This window comes from Neopelma chrysocephalum, unplaced genomic scaffold (assembly GCF_003984885.1).
Source record: "Neopelma chrysocephalum unplaced genomic scaffold, ASM398488v2 Primary Assembly neopelma1_80b, whole genome shotgun sequence".
Taxonomy (NCBI): Eukaryota; Metazoa; Chordata; class Aves; order Passeriformes; family Pipridae; genus Neopelma; species Neopelma chrysocephalum.
In genome coordinates this window covers 6401619-6423185 of record NW_020897742.1, presented here as the reverse complement: position 1 = coordinate 6423185, position 21567 = coordinate 6401619, and the positions used below count along the sequence as shown (strand labels likewise).

Below are 21567 nucleotides of genomic sequence, written 5' to 3'. Positions count from 1 at the left end.
TTTATAAAATCAAACGGTCCCCAGAGAGCCCAATCCAGAGGATACCAGAGCAGCAGCAGCACTGGAGGAGCAGGCTGGCACAGGGTGGCTCTGATAGGATGGGGAGCACGCTGCCACAGCCAGGCAGGGCAGGGACACCAGCATCCTGCAGCCACCGACATGAGTAGGCTCCTCCAAGCTCTTTGGATATCCTCTTTGAGGATATCTGGGCCTTGTTCCAGATTACTAGCTTCAGGAGGGAAACCACAGCCAGCGTGGATAATCCTGATGAGCTCACTCATGCACTGCTCAGGAAGCTGCTGGTTCCAGCTGCTGGCTGGAACCCATGGGGAAGTCGGTGGGTGTAAGCACAAGTACAAAGAAGCAGGATAATGTTAACTGCTTTGTTATTCACCTTGGTGCAGCCTCAGGAAGGGAAAGAGAGGAGGGAGAAGTAAGAGTGGGGAGAGGAGAAGTTCTAGGCTGCCAAGGCTGGAGGCTCAGGCTCCATGGGGTTCAGACCCGTGCTCTGCCACAGAGATCCGATGTGAGGATGAAGATGCTCGTTTCTCAGCTAACACTGCCTCAGCTGGTAGTGGCAGAACAAAGCAGACAAGGTGGTTTTGGTAAGAGTTCTGAGGATTTATTTTAAAACTTTAGTTGCCATTTTTAGCTCAGGAAGGGGAACATAATCAAATATATTTTCCCTATGGCACAAGTTGGAGTACTGATGTGTAACATCACTTCTTATAACTGGTCTTGCATCCATGAATTTCAGTGCCTGGTAAAGTTATGGAGAAGATTATTCTGGGAACTACTGAAAAACACCTGAAAGACAATGCAGTCATTGGTCACAGCCAGCATGACTTCATGAGAGGAAAGTCCTGCTTATCAAACCTGATTTCCTTTTATGACAAGGTAACCCACCTAACTGATCAAGGGAAGCCAGCTGATGTAATCTTTTTGGATTTCAGTAAAGTTTTTGATACTGTCTCTCACAGGATCTTTCTGGACAAAATGTCCAGCACACAGCTGGATAAACACATCATGGGCTGGGTGAGCAATTGGCTCACGAGTTGAGCACAGAGGGTAACAGTGAGTGGGGTAACATCAGACTGGTGACCTGTCACCAGTGGGGTTCCACAGGGATCCATCTCGGGCCCTGTGCTCTTCAACATCTTCATAAATGACTTGGATGCAGAACTGGAAGGGATACTAAGCAATTTGGCAGATGACACAAAACTGGGAGGAGCTGTTGACTCCCTCAAAGGCAGGGAGGCCCTGCAGAGAGACCTCGACAAATTAAGAGGACTGGGCCATATAAAGTTTAACATGGGAAAGTGCCAGATTCTGCACCTGGGATGGGACAACCTGGGATGTACGGACAAACTGGGGAATGAGATGCTGGAAAGCAGTGCCACAGAAAGGGACCTGGGGGTCATGGTCAATGGCAAGTTGAATATGAGTCAGCAGTGCCCTGGCAGCCAGGAGGGCCAACTGTGTCCTGAGGGGCACCAGGCACAGCATCGCCAGGGGGTGGAGCGAGGTGATTGTCCTGCTCTGCTCTGCACTGGTGTGGCCTCACCTGGAATAGTGCAGGTTTGGGCACTGCAATAAAAGAAAAATATAAAGTTATTGGAGAGCATCCAAAGGAGGGCAACAAGGATCGTGAAGGGCTTTGAGGGGAAGCCATATGAGGAGCAGCTGAGGGCACTTGGTCTGTTCAGCCTGGAGAAGAGGAGACTGAGGGAAGACCTCATTGCAGTTACAACTTCCTCGTAAGGGGAAGAGGAGGGACAGACACTGATCTCTTCTCTGTGGTGACCAGTGGCAGGACCTGAGGGAATGGCCTGAAGTTGTGTCAGGGGAGGTTTAGGTTGGATATTAGAAAAAGGTTCTTCATCCAGAGAGTGGTTGGGCACTGGAACAGGGTCCCCAGGGAAGTGGTCACAGCACCAAGCCTGACAGAGTTCAAGAAGCATTTGGACAATACTCTCAGGCACGTGGTGTGACTCTTGGGGATGGTCCTGTGCAGGGCCAGGAGGTGGACTGGATGATCCTTGTGGGTCCCTTTTAACTCAGCATATTCTGTGATTCTGTGAGGACCCCTGGGTGACTTGGAACATGTAGGCGGTCTGTGGTACATGCCATGGGAAAATATCCTGCTGGGAGTTGGGAGGAGAAGTGATCCACTCTTCTTTCCTGCAACTGCTTCTTCCCTGGTAAGGTTGCTGTGCTGCCTTCAGATGCTCTTACTCAATTAAAAGTCCATGCTGTCAGTGACTAAGGCTGTGTGTGTAAGTGCTCTGAGCAGAAACTGCATATGTTACAACAGGCAGCAAAGAGACAAACGTAAGTCACTTCTCAACTACAGTGGAACTGGAGAACATGCAAAATAGAACAGCATGGTATATTCCTAGTTTTACAATTCTCTAAAGGTTTTCCTTGAAATGGGTCTATGCAATCGGCTCTGGTTTTACAAGGATGTAGTGTAAAACTAGTGATTTATAGGAGAGGCACAAACCCTGTGTCCCCACAGTGCTTTTTAGTCACCAACAGCATTTTCCCAAAATTTGTTTCAGTCCATGTCACACAACTGATTCCCTTTTCTGACCACAACTTTTTAACGTTAGAGCTCAATTTGCAGTTTGAATTTTTTGAATTGTTATTATTTCCTTACCATCACACAGCAGAGACTGGGGCTCCAGGACGGCAGGTACCACACAAACATAGCGAGAAAGCTGCTGGTAACCTATAAACAGCATGAGGCGCTGGCCAGGGAGATCCTTTTAATTTGATGCTTGATGGGCTGGGAAGTGCTAGTGGTGGGAAAGCTAAAGTACACGAAACGTGAAGTAACAGGCATCAGGAATGAGCACAGGACAATGAAGCTTTAGAAACCATGTGGACAGCAGGGAAGGACGGTGATACAGAAGAGCTGTAATGGAAAAGATAACTCTGGTGGCCAAGTGAAGCTGACAGCAAAAGGAGCGAGGAAATTCAAGGTGATCCCTCCCATGTCCTCTACATGGACACTGGGGATGTCACATCTTGAGAAACCGGGGAAGGAACAAGTAGAGATAACTCAGCAGGATGCTTTTTACTGTGTGCATTCTGTGTCAGGAGAGGTGCTCGGGGGAGAGCTGGGCTGAGAAAACGCTGGCATGGCCAGCAGCCAACAGAGGCCCACAGGACCGATGTCTGTCCCATCCCAGGGGACCGAAGTCTGCCCCATCCAGAGCTGCCCTGGCTGTGGCCACAGACAAGGGGTCGGTGCTGCCACTACCAACACTCGATGCCGCCCAGTACAACCACAAACCCTGCTGGAAACCACAGGGCTGATACACTCCAGCTGCCATTGGAAAATGGAAACAAGGGGCTGGGGAAGATGAAAAACCGAAGAACACACATTGTTTCATAGAATACATGTTGTGACCATTTAAAAGACGCTTGCTGGGTTGAATCCAATAATCCACAATAACGACCCTTCGTGGTTTTGGGGTGGGGGTTTAGGGTTATTTTTAAGGCCGGATAATCAGGCGGGCGGAAGAGCGCCTTCCCCGCTGCACGTGGCTGGCGGGATCTCGACGGGAGAGCTGTAGGCGAGTGTCGGGAAGCTTCAAGAACAGGGACGGTTCCCCAGACCAGGAGAGCTGCAGGCCGGTGTCGGGAAGCTGCGAGAACAAGGACGTTCCCCGCGCACGCGGACGGGGGTTGGCGGGAGCGCGCGTGCCGCTCCGCACGCACCGCGGACGAACGGAGAACACACGCCGGCCCCGCCCCCCCGCGCGCGCGGGGCATTCCCGGCCGCCGCCCCGCCCTCGACCTTTCCCCCAGTTTCCAGCGCGCGCTCCCCCGCCCCGGCCCCGCCCCCTCCCCGCCCGCCCGCCGGCCGAGCCCACGCGCCGCCCTTCCCGCGGGCACGCCGCGATCACGCCGCCCGCCGCCGCTCATTGGCCGGGCGCGGGCCGCGGCGGGCGCTGATTGGCTGGGCCCCCCCCCGGCGCTGCCTGGCGCTGGAGCGCTCGGAGCGCTCCCCTAGCGCGGCCGCGCCGCTCCCGCCGGGCGGGGCTCGAGGGGGCGGTGCCGCCGGGGCCGCTCCCGCTGTTCCCGCCGCCGTGCGCGCGCCGATCCCGCTGTGCCCGCCGATCCCGCTGTGTCCACCGCTGCTGCTCCCGCTGCCGCTCCCCGGGAGCACCGCCGCCAGCACCACCCGCCGCAGCCGCGCCATGCACGGCTCGCCCTGCTCGGACATGGGAGATGCGCCCACGGTGAGCACCGGGCGGGCGGATGGAAGGAGGAAGGGAGGGAGGGAAGGAGGAGGGGGCGGCGGGGGCAGCCGGCGCCGGGCCGGGCCGGGCACGTGCTCGGCGGCGGGCAGGGCGCGGGGACCGCCGGCGGGGACCGCTGCTTACCCCGCGGGGAGCGGGTCGGTGGGGCCGCGGGGACAGGGCGGCCGTGCCCGGGCAGAGCCCCCGGAGGTGGGGGCTGCCCCGGACACCTGCGGGGAGAAGGGGGGAGCGGCCCTCCTGCAGCGGCCGTGCGGGGCGGCGGCAGGGTAGGAGCTGCCCTCCGTCTCCTCCTCCTTCTTCCCTTCCCGCCATCCGCCCTTCGGCGGCGCCGCCCGGCCAGGGGCAGCCGCCGTGGGGCGGAGAGGGGCGGGGGCGGTGCGGCCCCTCCGGGCGGGAAGAGGTGCTGCCTGGAGGGGGGACCCGCGGGGCCAGCGCGGCACTGCCCGCCCGCTCCATCCTGCCCGCAGCCCGCGCTGCCCGCATCTCCTGCCCTCTCCCCATCGTCCCTACTCGCGACCCATCCTCTCTGCCCTCATCTCCGACCCTCTTCCCATCCTGGCTGCCTGCACCTGCCCGCACCTCCCTGCCCGCTCCCCATCCTCCCTGCCCGCACCTCCCTGCCCGCTCCCCATTCTGCGCAGCCCGTGCACGTAGTTCCCGGCGGGGTGATGTGAGGACAGGCAGCCGACGCGGTTGGCCATTTCCCTGGCAGCAGCCAGGGAGCCCGGGCTGCAGTGCTCGCCTGCAGAAAGGGCTTTTTTAGTGGGGTTTGGGGTTTTTTTTGGAGGGAGGTATATATTTTTTTCGTGTTTGTTTGGGGAATACTACTCTCCTGAAACGTAGGGTTGGAAAAAATAAACCCTACTGGCTTGTTTGCCTACACACTTTGAGGAACATTTGCAGTCTCTGTGTCTGCTCAGTACAGAGCCTCACCTGGTGTGGCCCTGCCCGTCTTGCCCTCATTCTCACATTCCCACTCTCATTTTTTTTTCAGGGGAAATTCTTAAAAGTCGATCTCTGAGCAGTTAATTGCTTTAGAGTACTTTAACCCCTTCCTGGCCCCCAGTCTTGACATCTCCATGCCTGGTAGCTCATGTTTTAGGTGAAAATCCTTTATGAGTGCAGTACGGGCATTTTGGACCCCTTATGTTTAGCATGTTTGCCTGCACATCCCTATAGCAGAGACAGAGTCATCTTTGAGACACTGTTGAGTATCATTCCACAATACTTAACTCAGTAACAAAACTCATTGGCTAAGGTGTGTGAGTTCTGTGACCCAATGAGTAGAGCTCCTTCTAGGGATCAAGGCCATGCTGGCAGTGTCGTAGTGCTTTCTAAATTAGAATGCTTTTGCTGCAGTATTTATATACTCTTTATAATAACAGCAGGCTCAAGAATCATGATCCATGCTTCTGATTCCCAGCCTTTGAGTTAGTTGGTGTGTGTAAAGACTGGAAGAGTTTGGAGGCCTAGTTGAGAATGAGCTGGCACATGGGCAATGAACTATGAGCGCAGCATAGCTTTTGGAGCCACTGCCAAGCACTGTGAGAGCTTTGTGAATTTTGGACATCCTTCTGCAGAGAAGTGAAGTGTTTTGCATGCATGCATACGTATGCACACAAGACTTTTCTGTGATGCTTGCAATTGGAAACAAATCAATATGATTATGTTTGTCTTCATGTTACTCATAGTGCCTTTTGGATACCTAGCACCCATGTATTATCAGATCATATGATGCAAACAGTTCTTACTGCACTTTGAAGACTATTTTCCATCCTTTCCCCCATCCTGGCTTCCCTGTTGGTAAAATAAGACAAAAATGCTTTTGCAAGGTGTGGTACTCCAAGTCAATGATCATACCTTAAAGCATCCTACTGTCAGCTGAATTTTATCTTCTGGATGTTACCAGAATGAGATTAGTGCTGAATAGCAGTTGTCTTTTGGGTCTAGGGAACAGCCTTGTCTAAACAAGGTTGGAAGTCAGGATTTTCCTCTTTTTTGCTTCTATGCAAGCACGGGATGTGTTTATTCAGAGTAGTGTAATCCAGGAAAGTAGCTTTGGAAATGTAAGCCACACACACATATCTGTTCTTTTCCTGCAAATCACACTTCATTCTTTTTTTTTATTTTAATTTTTTTTTTTAAAAGAAGAGAGAGTGAGAGTGGAGCCAGTTGGTAAAAGTCTTTCCACTGGCATGGGATCTGTTTCAGATGACCTTCATCATGAGCAGACAGCGTGTGGGTGGTGTCGGCTTTGTATTCTGACTTGTCCTGATGGCCAGTAATCCGATTACATTCAGGTTGACATTGTGGACATCTATGAGTCTATCCGTGAAAGGCAGCGTCATGACAGTGAAAGGTCTACCTGCAGCACCTTGGAGCAGAACGACATTGAAGCCGTTGAAGCACTTGTTTGTATGAGCTCCTGGGGTCAAAGATCGCAGAAAGGTGACATATTAAAGATAAGGCCACTCACGCCCTTCTCGGATTCTGGGGATTTCACAATGCACACCGAGGCTACGTCTGAGTTACCAAAGGACTACCTATCGACACTGGTAAGGAAAACATGAATACAAAATAAATATGCCCAACACTTGGATGTTACATCTCTGCAGTCCCTTAGCTTCTTGAAAAGATAAGCTTGCTCAGGTGTCCCTACAGCACAGCCTGTGCTCTCTGTGTGTGCTCAGAGTAGTGAGGTGAGCATGTTGAGCTTGGGTTTTTCTACCGTCTCTGATTTGGCAAATGTAAGGGGTTGATCCCTTGTTAAATGTAGATGTGAAAGCCCTTGTTGACTTGTTATTTGACTTGACAGGGATGTCAGGATGACTGCTGTAGGTTTCTTGGAGCACTTTGACTAAGAATGGCAGAGTGAGCCTCGGTGATTTGGCATCAATGTATCTGCAAATGCTGTATGAAAAAAGACTCTTGATGACATTGGGCTTCACTTTGGTCATTATAAGAGAAAGTACACATTACCATTATGAAATAGACAATTTAATTAGTTTCTGTGCTATGTGTTTGTACATGTAGTCTGTTATTTCTCCAGACACTGGTCTATTCCAGCTGACTAATGTCAGTTGAATCCAAATTTTTTTTCTTTTGTTGCAATTTATGTTGCAACAAAAGTAGGTATTAAAAAAGGGCTTGGTGTCATTCAGATTTTAGATGGTTAAGGCCCATTTCAACTAGGAGGCTTCTAGTATGCAGTTATGTTGAGAAAAGAGAGAGAAATGGAGGAAAGAGGCTGAGATAGTATGGCAGCTCTCATCATGATGGGCTGCTCTCATCTCCTGCCACTCACTGTTAGCACTGTCTCTTGAGCAGCACAGGACATAGTTTTCATTGGTAAAGGAGGAAGGAGAGGTGGTGCAGGAAGAGATCATAGAGAGAAATGGGTGAATAAGAAGGGAGAGAGCAGTTCCATTTGTCTTTATTTTAGAAGTAGCCACAAGTTGACAAGGTAATCATTGAGAAAAGATCTAGGGCTTTCTGGGAGCTTGAAATGAAAAGGTACAGTATTGCTACCTATTGCTAGTCTGTTTTCTGTGAACAGCAGAGTGCTCATAACCTCTCATAGCTGTGCTCATTGCTGAGGAGAAAGGAATGAATCCTTTTTGTAGTGCAGTAAGCAGACTTGCAGTGTTTTATGCAGATTTACAGCTGCCTCATTGCCTCCCTTTTATTAATATGCTTTTAAGCAAGATCAAAATGACCATGAGATGAGGCAATGTACGTGTCCTGGTTTTGGCTGGGATAGAGTTAACTTTCTTCCTAGCAGGTGGCACAGTGCTGTGTTTGAGAATTAGGATGAGAATAATGTTGATAACAGACTGATGTTCTAGTTGATGCTGAGCAGTGCTTACCCCAACTCCAGGACTTTCCAGTTTCCCGTGTGCTGCCAGTGCACAAGAAGCCATGAGGGAGCATGGCCAGGACACTACTGACCAAACTGGCCAAGGGGATATTCCATACCATAGAGCATCAAAACTGGGAGGACCAGTACTGCTTGGGGACTCGCTGGGTATTGATCAGTGGGTGGTGAGCAGTAGTACTGTGTATCACTTGTTTCTCTTGGGTTTTATTCCTCTCTCTCTTTTTGTTATCTTCCATTTTGTTACAGTTTTTATTATCGTTGTTATATTTTGCTTTATTTCAGTTACGAACTTGCTCTTATCTCAACCCGTGGGTTTTATCTTTTGATTCTCCTCCGTAACAGATCTGACCAGAGCGTGTTGAAACAAATTTGTTATCAGCATTCATTTTATTAATTTAATAGTTGTTGATCACAGTGTTGAATTATTTGCTCTCAGAGTTGTTGTGTTATGTAACACCTTGCTTGCTGTGTATGTTCCCCGTTGTGGTGTTTATCATCTCTGAGGGTTGGGCTAAGGTTATCATTTTATTGTACTTTGTAACACTGGATTATGATAGCATAGAATTGCTGGTCTTGAAATTAATCTGGTTTTCATACTCAGCATTGTCGTCACCTCTGTACTTGGTGAGCCATCTGTTAGAAACTTCTAATAATTACACCTTTTACCTTTTCTCCTCGGAGAGCCAATCTGTGGAGAAGACATCTTTCTGCATCTTCCCCTTCTCCAGGCTAATTAATTGTGTTTAGGAATTTTGAAAATTCTGAATATTCTTGGGATATTGAAACTAGCATGGTCTGTGAATTACCAGGAGCTGTGAATGTGGTTCAGGTCTAGTTTAGGGTTAAGCAGCTATTTGTGGCTACTCAGACCCTGGTGACAGGCACTGTGACTACTCAGACCCTGGTGATGGATGATGCAGCCGAACCAGAGGATGAGCCTGTGCTGCTATCAGTTGTCCCTGTACACTAGAAGAAATGGACATGAAAGTCAGTTCGTTTAGTAAAGAGCCATCACAAGAACTGGAGGAAGAGGCAGAACAAGAGGTAACTACTCAATCCCTATCCCTGACGGAGCTGTGGGATATGTGAAAAGGTTTCAGCCTTCATCTACTTGTGCACATTATCACCTGACTGCTCCAATGGGGCTAGTAGCCTTAAATTAGAAGGTACAGAAGCCTTCAGGAAAGATATGTCACCCAGCCAGGTGGGCCACCATGGAGAGAGATATCTACTACCTCAGGGAATTAGCCATACTGGAGGTGATTTATTATGACACAAACAAGGCACAGTCACCCACAGATGCAGATAAAGTCCTGCACACACAACCCATGTGGCAGAGATTTGAATCGTTTGTCCCAGACTGCACTGGGACAGGGTAAAGCTCTGGAACACCTGCAATACAGTAATGATATTGTGTATGGCAATACAGCAACAGAAATGTTTGAGAAAATAGTCCAGATCCTTCTGAAAACTGGTTTTGCCAAAAGCAAAGTACCAAAGGTACCTGCACAGGGGATCTAGTTTTTAAGAATAAAATAGCAAGATGGATGTCATCAAATCCCAGTGGATTTGATCAGCAAAATAACAGCTATGTTTCCACCAGTGAGTAAGAAAGCTTGTGTTTCTTTCTTAGATGTTGTGGGTTTTTGGAAAATGCACATTCCAAATTACAGTCTGATTGTCAGCCCTCTCTGTCAAGTGACCTGGAAGAAGAATGATTTCAGATGGGGCCCTGAACAACAACAAGCCTTTGAACAAATTAAACAGGAGGTAATTCATGCAGAAAATTAACTCTGTCCCAGCCCTTGGGCCAGTACAGGCAAGACAAGGCATTAAAAATGTGCTCTACACCACAGCAGGGAAGAATGGGCCTACCTGGAACCTCTAGCAGAAAGCACATGGAGAGACTTGGGTCAACCTCTAGGATTTTTGGAGTTGGGGGTACAGAGGATCTGAAGCTCACTGTACTACAACTTAAAAAGATATACTGGCAGCTCATAAGGGGGTTCGAGCCACTTTGGAAGGGATTGGTACTGAAGCATAGCTCCTGGCAGCCCGTCTGCCAGTGCTGGGCTGGATATTCAAAGGGTTGGTCTCTTACACATCATGCAGCTGATGCTACATGGAGTAAGTGGGTCTTGCTGATCACACAACGAGCTCAAATAGGAAGCCCTAGTCATCCAGGAATATTGGAAGTGACCATGGACTGGTCAGAGGGCAGAGATTCCAGGATGTCACCTAAGGAGGAGGTGATGCATGCTGAAAAGGCCCTACTGGATAATAAATCAGAAAAAAAATGCAAAACAGTGTGCCTTGTTTGGTGATGGCTCCTGCTGTATTGTAGGAAAACATTGCAGATGGAAAGCAGCTGTATGGAGTTCTGAAGGAGAAGGTGAATTGAATCAGTCTGCAGAGGTGAAAACTGGCTTTAGACATTGCTGAACGAGAGAAATGGCCAATACTTTATCTCTGTACTGACTCATGGATGGTGGCAATGCTTGTGGTGGCGGTTGCAGTGATGGAAGCAGAGCAATTGGCAGTGCAGAGGTAAACCCAATCTGGGCTGCCACATTTTGGCAAGATATTGCTGCCCAGGTGGAGAACCTGTTTGTGAAGGTATGTCATGTAGATGCTCATGTACCCAAGAGCTGGGCCACTGAAAAACATCGAAACAGCCAACAGGTGGATCAGGCTGCTGAGATTGAAGTGGCTCAGGTGGATCTGGATTGGCAACATGAGAGTAAATTATTTATTGCGTGGTGAGCCCATGGCACTCCAGGCCATTAAGGAAGAAAAGCAACATTTAGATGGGCTCATGATTGAGGGGTGAACTTGACCATCCTCACTATTGCACAGGTTATCCATGAAATGTGGAACATGCGCTGCAGTTATGCAAGCCAAGTGGGTAAAGCCTCCTTGGTGGGAAGGCTGAAATAAAAATATGGGTAGACCTGGCAGTTTGACTGTATCACACTCCCCGAAACCCGCCAAGGCAAGTGCCATGTGCTTACAATGGTGGAAGCAACCACGGGATGGCGGAAACATATCCCATGCCACCACCCAGAACACTGTCCTGGGCTTTAGAATGCAATCCTTATGGTGACAGGGCACCCCAGGAAGAATCAAGCTGGACAACAGGAATCATTTCCAAAACAACTTCATAGACAGCTGGGCTGAAGAGCACAGCATTGAGTGAGTATATCCCATCCCTATCTGAAAATCAATACAATGGACTGTTAAAGCCAACACTGAGAGCAATGGGTGGAACCTTCAAACAATTGGATACACATTTAGCAAAGGCCACCTGCTCAGTCAACGCTAGAGGATCTGCCAATTGGGCCAGCTGTGCCCAATCAAAACTTTAACATACTGTAAAAGGGGATAAAGTCCCTGTAGTGCACATAAAAAAATTCTAGGGAAACAATCTGAGTTATTCCTACCTCAGGCAAAGGCAAACCCATCCATGGGCTTGCTTTTGCTCAAGGACCTGTGTGCACTTGGTGGGTAATGCGGGAGGATGGGGAAGTCCAATGTGTGCTTCAAGGGGATCTGAGAATAGCCAGTAATTTGGATTGTATGATGTTAATTGCCATATAGCACTGTATGTCATCACTGCAATGGTGGCTACATGCAACATCAAGGGTATTAGGGTAAGAATCACCCAGAATAATGAAGAATGAACTTTGATGAAATTGGACAAGTGGAATGCAGATGGAATCAGAACTGACTTCAGCAGGCAGCAATCCAACACCACATACCATCTCTCCTGCCCTGAAGGACTACTGTGAGATGGAGCCCAAAGTCGTGGATAAATGAATTCAACAGATGTTTTAGAGCAATGGCCTGCCCATATACAGGGAATGATATCTGTATGTATCAAAAGGCAGGAAAAGTGATGGTGGTTAATTGGGATGTATTGAGAAGTGTAGGCATGACATAAATGGCATAGAATATGGGGTGGATATTGTCCTGTTTTCGGCTGGGATAGAGTTAATTATCTTCCTAGTAGGTGGTACAGTGCTGTGTTTGGGATTTAGGATGAGAATAATGTTGATAACACACTGATGTTTTAGTTGTTGCTGAGCAGTGCTTACCCTAAGTCAAGGACTTCTCAGTGTCTCATGCTCTGCCAGTGAGGAGGTGCACAAGAAGCCATGAGGGAGCATGGCCAGGGCACTACTGACCAAACTGGCCAAAGGGATACTCTATACCATAGAGCATCATGTTCAGTGTATAAACTGGGGGAAGTTGGCCAGGAGGGGCCAATCACCGCTCAGGGCCAGACCTTGCGGGTGGTGAGCAATTGTACTGTGCATCACTTGTTTCTCCCTTTTCATTACAATTATTTTTATTACTATATTTCGTTTTATTTGAATTATTAACTTGTTCTTATCTCAACCAATAGGTTTTACCTTTTCCCAGTTCTCTTCCCCATCCCACTGGGGGTGGGGATGAGTGAGCGAGCAGCTGCATGGTACTTGGTTGCAGTCTGAGATTAAACCACAGCAGTACACTTTAATCAGTTTGTCTTAAGAGGCAGGTTCTGATATTCTGGGGAAGGGGCATAATTTTATTTTTCACAGTAAAGATAGTGGAAAGCTGTGCTATGGAATGACACTGATGTACAATGGCGTTTTGTTTTTTGCAGTGCATGACCCCTCCGCACAGCCCTGACTTTATTGAGATATCATCGGCTACACTCCTCTCCTCACAAGTCACTTATTCCAAACCAAGGACTGTCATGGCAAATACAACTGCCTGTTCAGTCACGTCAGTGACTGGTGCCTCTCCCATAACCAAGCCATCTGTTCTCAACATGGAGCGACAGTGCAGTCAGAAGCCAGGGATCTCTGAATCTTCTCCCCCTCAGCCTTGCAGGGCCATGGCAACAAGTGTCATACGTCACACAGGTGATAGTTCTGCTTACCATCACATTCCTGCTGTGCAAGAGAAAACAAAGGTAACTTCAGGCTACGGAACTTCCAGAGACTGGTGTGGAGTGGATGAACGAAGACATTCCAGACTGCCACAGGACACGTGTGCTGCAGATGATTTAATCATCAAAACCTCTCCAGTACATCAGCCTTATGCACATGACTCCAGTGATATTGTGACCAGTAAAGGGCAACTACCAGTCCAGCCTATTTCACCACAGACCCACTTACCAAAGAACTGTGAGAATGACTTGCAAAAAAGAGCTACCCCAGTGACACCTGCCCCTGTTTCAAGCCCCCAAGTTCTCTGTCAAATGATCCCTCTAAATGGACAAAGTAGTATGATCAATGCCTATGTCAAGCCTTCAACTCCAGCACTCTCAACTCCCATGAAACCTATTTTACCACAGACAGCACCGCTCTCCCAGCCTGTGCTCATGGGACCTTCTGTGCCTCAGGGGACTGTCATGTTGGTTCTTCCCCAGCCCACTGTCACACAGACAGCACAGTGCCCACAGACTGTAATGACTGTTGGGAATACCAAGTTACTGCCCCTTGCCCCTGCTCCTGTGTTCATCGCTTCTGGTCAAACCTGCGCCCCCCAGATGGACTTTTCTAGACGGAGGAATTATGTTTGCGACTTCCCCGGCTGCAAGAAAACCTATTTCAAAAGTTCCCACCTCAAAGCCCACCTTCGCACCCACACTGGTGTGTACTAGGGAGCTCTGGCACTGGTTTATGTTGGGGTGCTGAATGCATGGTTTTTGTGGGGACCAGGGTAGGAAAGGGAAGAGGCAGGTGATTGGGAAGCTTGTGCTCATCTTGGGGAAGGAAGGAATGTTCATTCTCCATGGGCAAGCAAAACAAGACAGACTTTGTTCTGAGACCTCAGCTGACCCTGTAGTGTTAGTTGAATTTTGCAGGCTTTAGCTGGAGTGAAGCTTTGCCGTCTGTGTGCGTATGTTTAGATCTGAGTGGAATCCTGCCATCTGGACTAGATTGAAATTAATTGTGCAAGTCCCTTGTTTTGGGGCCTGGAGAGGTCTGGTGAGAGCAAAACATAGCACAGGTAGTTGGTCTTAATTACTACATGAGTAAAAGGAAAGAGAAACTTAGAAAGTGCTTTTTTCCCCAGAGTTTTGTTTAGGCCAAATGGGAGAGATTTTGGGCTGCTGTGTTACACAGTAGAGAAGCTACAGGAATATAATGCTTTATTAAGTTACAGAATGGGAATTTTAAAGGTAAATGAAAATTAATGTAATTAACATAAGCTGATTTGCTCCATAAAATCTGGTCAGTGTAGAGACAGTATACATGTTCTTTACTTACTCTTTTTCTGGCTCCAGGATCCTGTTAAATTAAAACTAACATTGAGTTCTCAGGGATTATTTTTGATGTTGAAGGATAGGCATAGTGGGAGATTGGTACAGAATAGCTCTATCTATTTTTGGTTTATCTTGACTTTTTGCCTCACCTGCCCTTATCCCATAGACACTGGTTTATTGGATGTTACCTTCCATGACAGGATTTGCATTAGTTTGCCAGCTTGTCTTTACAGTTCCTTTGGGGAAAGAGCTTAACCTCTACATGAAGCTGATAATCCTTTTAAACCATAGCTCAGGTGGAATGATGCTTCTGCTTCTGGTTTTGAGAGGCTGCTGAATTAACCTGGCACTACAGGATAAATGTAGACTAGCAGCGTCTCGCTCTGAGCTTGTGCCACTGCTGATCCATAGGGAAGTTTTGTGTGTCCCTGTATCGTGATTAGGACTAGGACATCAATGGGAGGTGAAACACATGGACCCCTCACTAGCCATTTCACATTACAAGAAGAGGAGGAAGAGTAGTTCAGCTTTGTTTTCCCACCTTTTCCCTGCACACTGACTAGCTAGATGATACCACATACACCAAACACAGAACTTTACTCTCAATATCTGTCATAAGAAGAACACTCTCCTAGGGCTTTCTGCAGGCCGCTTCTGGTCTGCTCCAAAATGTCCCCATAAATTTGGGCCACATAGTGGATGCTTATCTGGAGCTCTCTGGGAGTTGCAGGTAGTAGATCACATTGTTCAGGATAGATCTCATGTTAAGCAGTGGCCCAGATGAGCAGCAGCTGATGTGGGCAGCCTTGCTTGACTGCTGCCATTTCTGAGCATGCAAAAGGAACTCCCCTGGCCATCTGCGGGATCTCCAGCTGCGTGGGGATGGCAGTACAAGGCCATGGGACCTCCAGCTGTGTGGGGGTGACACGACAGGCCATGCCTCAGGAGTGCTCGCTGTGGGGGGGGTGATGTTTGTGTGTGGGACTGGGTCACTGGAGCACCAGGACCCTGAGGCTCCATTCCAGGCTTCGTGTTAACCCCTAGTACTTGGTGATGATATGGTGCAGCTGTAGAACTGTGGACGCATAGAGATGGGGGCAGAGGGTTGCTTCTAGTTCCGACACTGGATAAGGTAGCACAGATGAGCAGTTCTTTGGAACTCGTTGTTTGCAAGGCAGGTTTTAAGTTAGATCTTTAATAAAACCAGAACACAGCTTCTCAAAAGTAACTCACGCTTCCTTTTTGTCTTGCAGGAGAAAAACCTTTCAGCTGCAATTGGGAAGGCTGTGACAAGAAGTTTGCCCGCTCAGATGAACTGTCACGCCACCGCAGAACTCACACGGGAGAGAAGAAGTTCGCGTGTCCTGTGTGCGAGCGTCGCTTCATGCGCAGCGATCACCTGACAAAGCACACCCGCTGCCACATGACCATGAAGAAGACCCCCAGCTGGCAGACAGAGGTTGGCAAACTCAGCAGAATTGCCACAGCAGAGAAACCGAAAAGCAGCAGTGCTCTGAGTATGCTCATCCCCATGCCATCACCCGTCTGTCAGGGCTAGAGTGAGGAAGCACCTTCCCTGCAAACTCTGAAGATCAGGAAGAGCTCCAATGGCTACAACAGAACTGGCAATGGCTTTTGTTTTCCCTGTGTTTGTGCATACTTTAGTTTCCTGCAGTTTAGGTCCTCAGTTGATAATGCTGTATGAGAAATCTATCCTATATTTCCTCATCCCTTCCTTGTTTGTTTTTTTTCAATACTTGGGCAATTGCAATCACCAGCACTTCGGGAAAGCAGAACTCTTTAGAAATTATTTTGGCTATAGGTTAAAAAAAGTCACTTGTAATGCTTGCTGTTAATATTTTGATGGACAGTAAAACAGGGTGGTTTTTAATTTTTATACTACTATTTTCTATACCAAATATATTTTGTATTTGTTCTTTTTGGTCTTGTTATGCAGGCAAATTACTTGACCTGCATTAGTAGGGGTATGCTGGATGAGACCCAGAGTTTTGGAAACTCCTTTTCAGTAAACCTAAACAATTGCATTCAGAGCATTTTATAAACATGTAAAATTTGATAACTCATATTGGTTGGTGTTTTCACACTTGCAAATCCTGATCCTGCAGTGGGCTAGTGCTTTTACACCCTCCTTATGCAGGTGACATTGGAGATCAAAGTGAGTCAGTCATTTTTTAACACAAACCAAATCAGAATGACTTTCTTTGAGAAGACAAGTGTTGAAATCCTAAACATTTTCTGAATTCATACCCTTTGCAAGTGGAAGCCGTTGTGGCTTTTGGTAGAAGTTTGACATACCGGGCATTCCTGAGTCCATACTTCACTGGAGCAAAGTTTGGAGGAGCCAGACTACTCTGATGGAGGTAGAAGCACAAACACCATTTAGAGACTTTGACACTAAAAATTATGCTTTATTTTTGGTCCTACTAAACCAGCATATCAAAATCAAGTGAAAAATGCAAAATGGCAAGATAGTCCATTATCTGGGCTATCTGAAGAATTATCTGGGTCTCTATTTTGTTTTGGGGTTTTTTTTTAGAGTACAGGAGAAATAGAAAATTAAGGGATTTTATGTATTGTGGATGCTTGTGCACCTTATAGGAAATTGTTCAAGGCTTTCATTTACCTGTATCAATGCACCAGAGGGAGTACTAATTGTGTCTTGAGTTAAGAAATAGCCACCCTGTCAACCTGATGATGCTCTTCATGTGGCCTTATACTTCTCCACAGTACTTTGTATAAAATCACCCTTTTCTATTAAACGATACACTCTTCCTGTTGAATGGATTTTCTTTTACACGAAGTGTAATCATGGTTAAGAAGTGGAACCGCTGGGTGCAGGAGTGCTGTGTTGTAATGGCATGGTATGAGTAATAAAATGCCTGTAGCACAGTTGGACTGCTCAGTTTCCGTGGTGCGGAAGGATGTGCAAATGTACTGTAGCAGAACTGACAGTAGAGCAAAGCACCGGGTGTTTTGCTGGGAGACAGCTCACCTGCTGAATGAAATGTTTCTGTAGAGTTTATTCCTTCTGGACTCTTCTCCCTTCAGCCACTCCTATGCTGAAGCTTAGTTGAGCACTGAGGAGGATTGTTTTTTTCCTGGATGCATCAAATGTGTATAACTAGGAATGCAGTCTCTTGCATGGCTTTGTTCTGAAATCCTGGTCTTGCTTCCTGGTATAGGCAAAGCATGGATCTCATCTATGTAAGTGCAGACTTGCTGATTTCAGCTAGCACTCCCCTGAAATCAGCAGAGACCTGTTTCAGTTTAAAGCAGATTATGTCATTATTTTTTACACTAAAGTTTGTAGTTATAATGAACAGTACTAAGTTTTCAAACTGCACTAAATTGGAGTATTGTGCTAAGTGTACTGAAGTTTTTGTGCCTGACCTTTAAAATGCCCACACCCTGTTCACTGACGCGTGCTGTAATCCCACTCCCCCAGCCGGTGAGTGTGTGTGTGGACTTTCCAAAAGACTCGGTTGGAACCCCTTTTCCTGGCAAAGTGGATGCTTGTGGTGTTGCTGTTCTCTGTTGATACCCGATTTTCCAAATTTGTGTGGTGAACAAAGAGATGTCGCTACTTTACTTTTTTGTTTGTTTTTTTTCTTGGAAATCTCTTAGAACAAGAAGTTTGGCTTTTGGATGCTGTTTTCACTTGCTTTTAACCAGGGGAAGCATGTCCTGTCTCAGTTCAGTAGCCAGTTTAGTACTTCATTTTTTGTTACAAACCAACCATCTGTGGTGTAAACCTGAGCAAAACAGTTTGAAAACTCATATCATAATTAAGTAAATTGTCATGTTAGTTGCATCATGGGAGGAAAATGATGGACTGGAGAACACAATTTTAAAAAGTGTGTCGTGTATGTGTGTCATGATGTGGAAAAGCAGTGGCTCTCTCCATGTTGGGTTTACATGGCTTGCAAGGGCTGCCTCCCACCACCTGTGTCTGGGACATGCGGATCGTTCTCTTGTGAATGTGCACGAATAGCTGTGCTGTGGTGTGGTTGTGTCTGCTCTGTGTGCTCTGTTCCTTCCTGCTGTGTAAGGGTTATTTATGGAGTACGCATGACTGGGATAGCTGATCTCTTTGCACTTTACTGCCTGAACTCTATTGTTCAGTCTTCTTATTTTGAACCTATATTTTAAGGAAATGGAATCGCATTTTTTGTACCTGTTTTTAACTTTTATTAAATAAAATGCGTGTAATGTGACTGGTTTTAAATCATAAAGAAATTATGAATTTTCAGGTTTCATAGATGTCCATTCCAGAACTGTGAAAATCCATCTGGATTAGGTTTTATGTCTAGGCAAGTGGAAGACTCTGGGAACAACAGTCCGTACCTCTGTTCCAGCATGGCCTCCAGCAGCTGTCAGCAGAAGGGATGGGCTAGGTGCTGCTCTGTTAGTGTTGCAAGCTGTGCATGAACTGAATGCTGGAAGTAAAAGATGAGAATGTAACTCGAAAGTTACATTAGCCCCAGTTCTTCCTGTTCCCTCATACCTGCACTATGGTAGGGAAGGGGCTCTGGCAGGCTGGGTGTCACCTCGAGGTCTCATTTGGGAAGGAGATGTCCAGCGATGGTGACAACAGCAGCAACTATCTACATTTTTACGCTTCTCTGCTGTTTCTTTTCCTCTGACTGGGTCCTGAACTGCAGAGATGTATATTTCCAGCAGGAAAGGAGAGGGTGTAATGATTTCAGCTTTCTGTCACGGCCCTTCACTGCAAAGTGGCTCAGTCTCTGCAGTCAGAGCCCTCGGAGAACAATTTCCGAGCGGTGACTCAAGGCTTTGTCTGCAAAAGTGCACATCATTCTTGCAAGTGTGAGGAAGGTGAAAAGAAGATCTTATGGATGGTTCTGCTTCCCCCCCAGGAGAACAACTAGACGGGAAGTCTTTGCTGTGGGATCAATGCTCTGGCAGAATGGCCCACATTCTTCAGCCTGTGGGCTCTACAGGTCTACGCTATGCTTTGTTTCCCAGAGGAAGCTGTCCTACTTGTCCCTACTATTCTTTTTCAAGGAAGATTTTTCTGAGCATCAAATCATATCCTAAACAATACTTGTATTTTTTTTTTGTTGCCAATTTTTATATTGTCTCCCTGGCTTTATTTATATGAAACATGGCGATGGATTTCACAGTTCTTTGCTCATCTTTCTGCTTCTCCTTAGCACCAAGCTGTGGTCTGAGCTGTTCCATGCAGCCAAGAGGTGCACTCCATACACATCTTAATGGTGCTGGAGTCTTGTACAGCTTCATCCTGTGAGAGAAACAGTCTGCACACAAGGAAGCCTTCCCAGCTACCCCTCTGCTGACACAGGCACTGTTGAGGATTTCTGTCCTGTAGCCATTCTAAATCCATGAAAAGGAATCATTTTCTGAAGGAAAATGCATTTGTGCTCAAACCTATCTGTTGGCTTAATGCTATGTTTTGCAGTCAGAGTGGCATTGCTTGTAGTCACACACACCACACTGTGGTTGTACAGCCAAACCTTCAGCTCAGCGGTAGGTTCCCTGGTCTTGCAAATTGATGAGCACTGATCCACTTGCAGTTTGGATACCGGAAGAGTGAATCCCTTCTGAAGCTACAGAGCAGAGTGGGCAGAGGTGGTCCATGCCGTCAGGTGGTTGCACACTTGGTGTGCTCCTCTGGCTGTGGCCACAGCTCTGGCTACCTCTCCCTTTCCAACTGAGAAAGATGTACTCGGCATCCTGTGGCTGATGAAGGTGGCCCTTCATCTGTCATCTCATGAGCTGAGACCTGCCTCAGAGTTGCATCTGGCTTGAGTATATCTGCTAAGTTAAATCTTCTGCTTTTGAAGTTTCATTTGTGAGCCCATCTGCCTGTTTGCCTTCCGTTTGTGTCTGGCAAGGCAGCTCGAGGCAGGTAGGCTTTGGCTGTGAGAAGGTAAACTACCATGCATGCAGGAAGAGTAAATCATGACTCAAAGCACAGCAACCTGCAGGCTGAGGAAATGGTGGGACAGTCCAGGGGGAAGCTGCAAAGCCTCAGACATGTCTCTTCACTGTCCAGGCAGTCCTGGGGTACACTTCCCTGCAGTGAGTATGTTAGCACTGAGCCATTTTCTTTCTAGATTGTTTCCATCCTCTGTCAAATGCAGCCTTCCTCATTTTCCGCTTCAGTCCTTCTGTGTAGGAGAAGAAAATTAATGACTTTTATGTTCTGATGCGTGCGGGCACACATTGTTACATCTTAGACATGCAGAAAACTTGAGGAGTTTGGAGCATACTCTTTCCTGAGAGAGTTTTTCCTAGATAGGAAAAATACCTTAGGTTTAATTGTCTCCTTTGTAGTGTCTCTTGAGTTCAGAGTTACTTCCTTTCTGTTTGTTATTATTGTCCAGATAAACTCACTTTCACCCTGTGCAAATAGTTGCCATGTCCTGTGTCCAGAGTGGGGTGAGAGGGAACTCTGCTGTGGATGTGGTCTGTGCCAGGCAGCTGGTGTTCCACCTCCCTGCCAAGTGTGGTGGGGAACTGCACGATGCTCCTGTGCCACAGCTCCAGGCCTGCACCTTGCTGGGGCAGAAGCTCTGTTTTGACTCCAAGGGTTGTGTGTGCGAATAATTTGGCTGAAAGTGTGTTGGGGTTTGACCCTCAGAGGAAAGGGGTTCGGGAAGAGCATTCCTTGGGATGGTGAGGGTGCCACCCTCCTTTTTCCTCTATTATGAAGGTGAGTAGATGACAGCAGGGTGCTGGACAAGGGAACTATTAGTTGCTCTGCTCTTGGAGGTCCTGGCAATGGGATGGTGGCAGATACACTCCCCACTCATGTCTACTTACAGCTCCCAAATGAATACTTGAAGCTTGTAAGAGATTTCTGGGTGACTACAGAACAGGTAAAAGATAACTTGCTTCCTAAAACTGCTCCACCACTGATCTGTTTTCTTAGGTGCTCTCTGGGAAACAGTTCTGCCCATTTAGCGGACTACTGGAAAGGCAGAGCTCTGCAAAGAAAGGCAATATGCGTTGCAGTGCTGTCACAAAGAAAAGACATCTAGGAAGAAAGGGGGGAAAGGATTCAAAGTGTTTGTTGCACATGAAAAACATTTGAGGGAAATCGTGAGTCTGAGTAAGTGTGTAAACTGGTTCTGTAGTTTCAGGTTTGTTGGTTT

General features: G+C 47.4%; 1 protein-coding gene across 1 annotated transcript; it reads left to right on the top strand.

Moving 5' to 3' along the window:
• The first annotated feature begins 4128 nt into the window (after window positions 1–4128).
• KLF11 (Kruppel like factor 11) lies at window positions 4129–17319 on the top strand. The gene is made up of 4 exons (XM_027690154.1): window positions 4129–4250; window positions 6572–6826; window positions 12797–13790; window positions 15661–17319. Exons 1-4 carry the CDS (start codon window positions 4209–4211, stop codon window positions 15963–15965), a joined length of 1596 nt encoding a protein of 531 aa, XP_027545955.1. The 5' UTR covers window positions 4129–4208; the 3' UTR covers window positions 15966–17319.
• The last annotated feature ends 4248 nt before the right edge of the window (window positions 17320–21567 follow it).

What these genes read in the sequence shown, in the direction of transcription:
- KLF11 (XM_027690154.1), top strand. Translation starts at nt 4,209, where the DNA reads ATGCACGGCTCGCCCTGCTCGGACATGGGAGATGCGCCCACG. An exon ending in ACATGGGAGATGCGCCCACG is followed by an intron (nt 4,251 to 6,571) that starts GTGAGCACCGGG and finishes GATTACATTCAG; the next exon opens with GTTGACATTGTGGACATCTA. An exon ending in CCACCTTCGCACCCACACTG is followed by an intron (nt 13,791 to 15,660) that starts GTGTGTACTAGG and finishes TTTGTCTTGCAG; the next exon opens with GAGAAAAACCTTTCAGCTGC.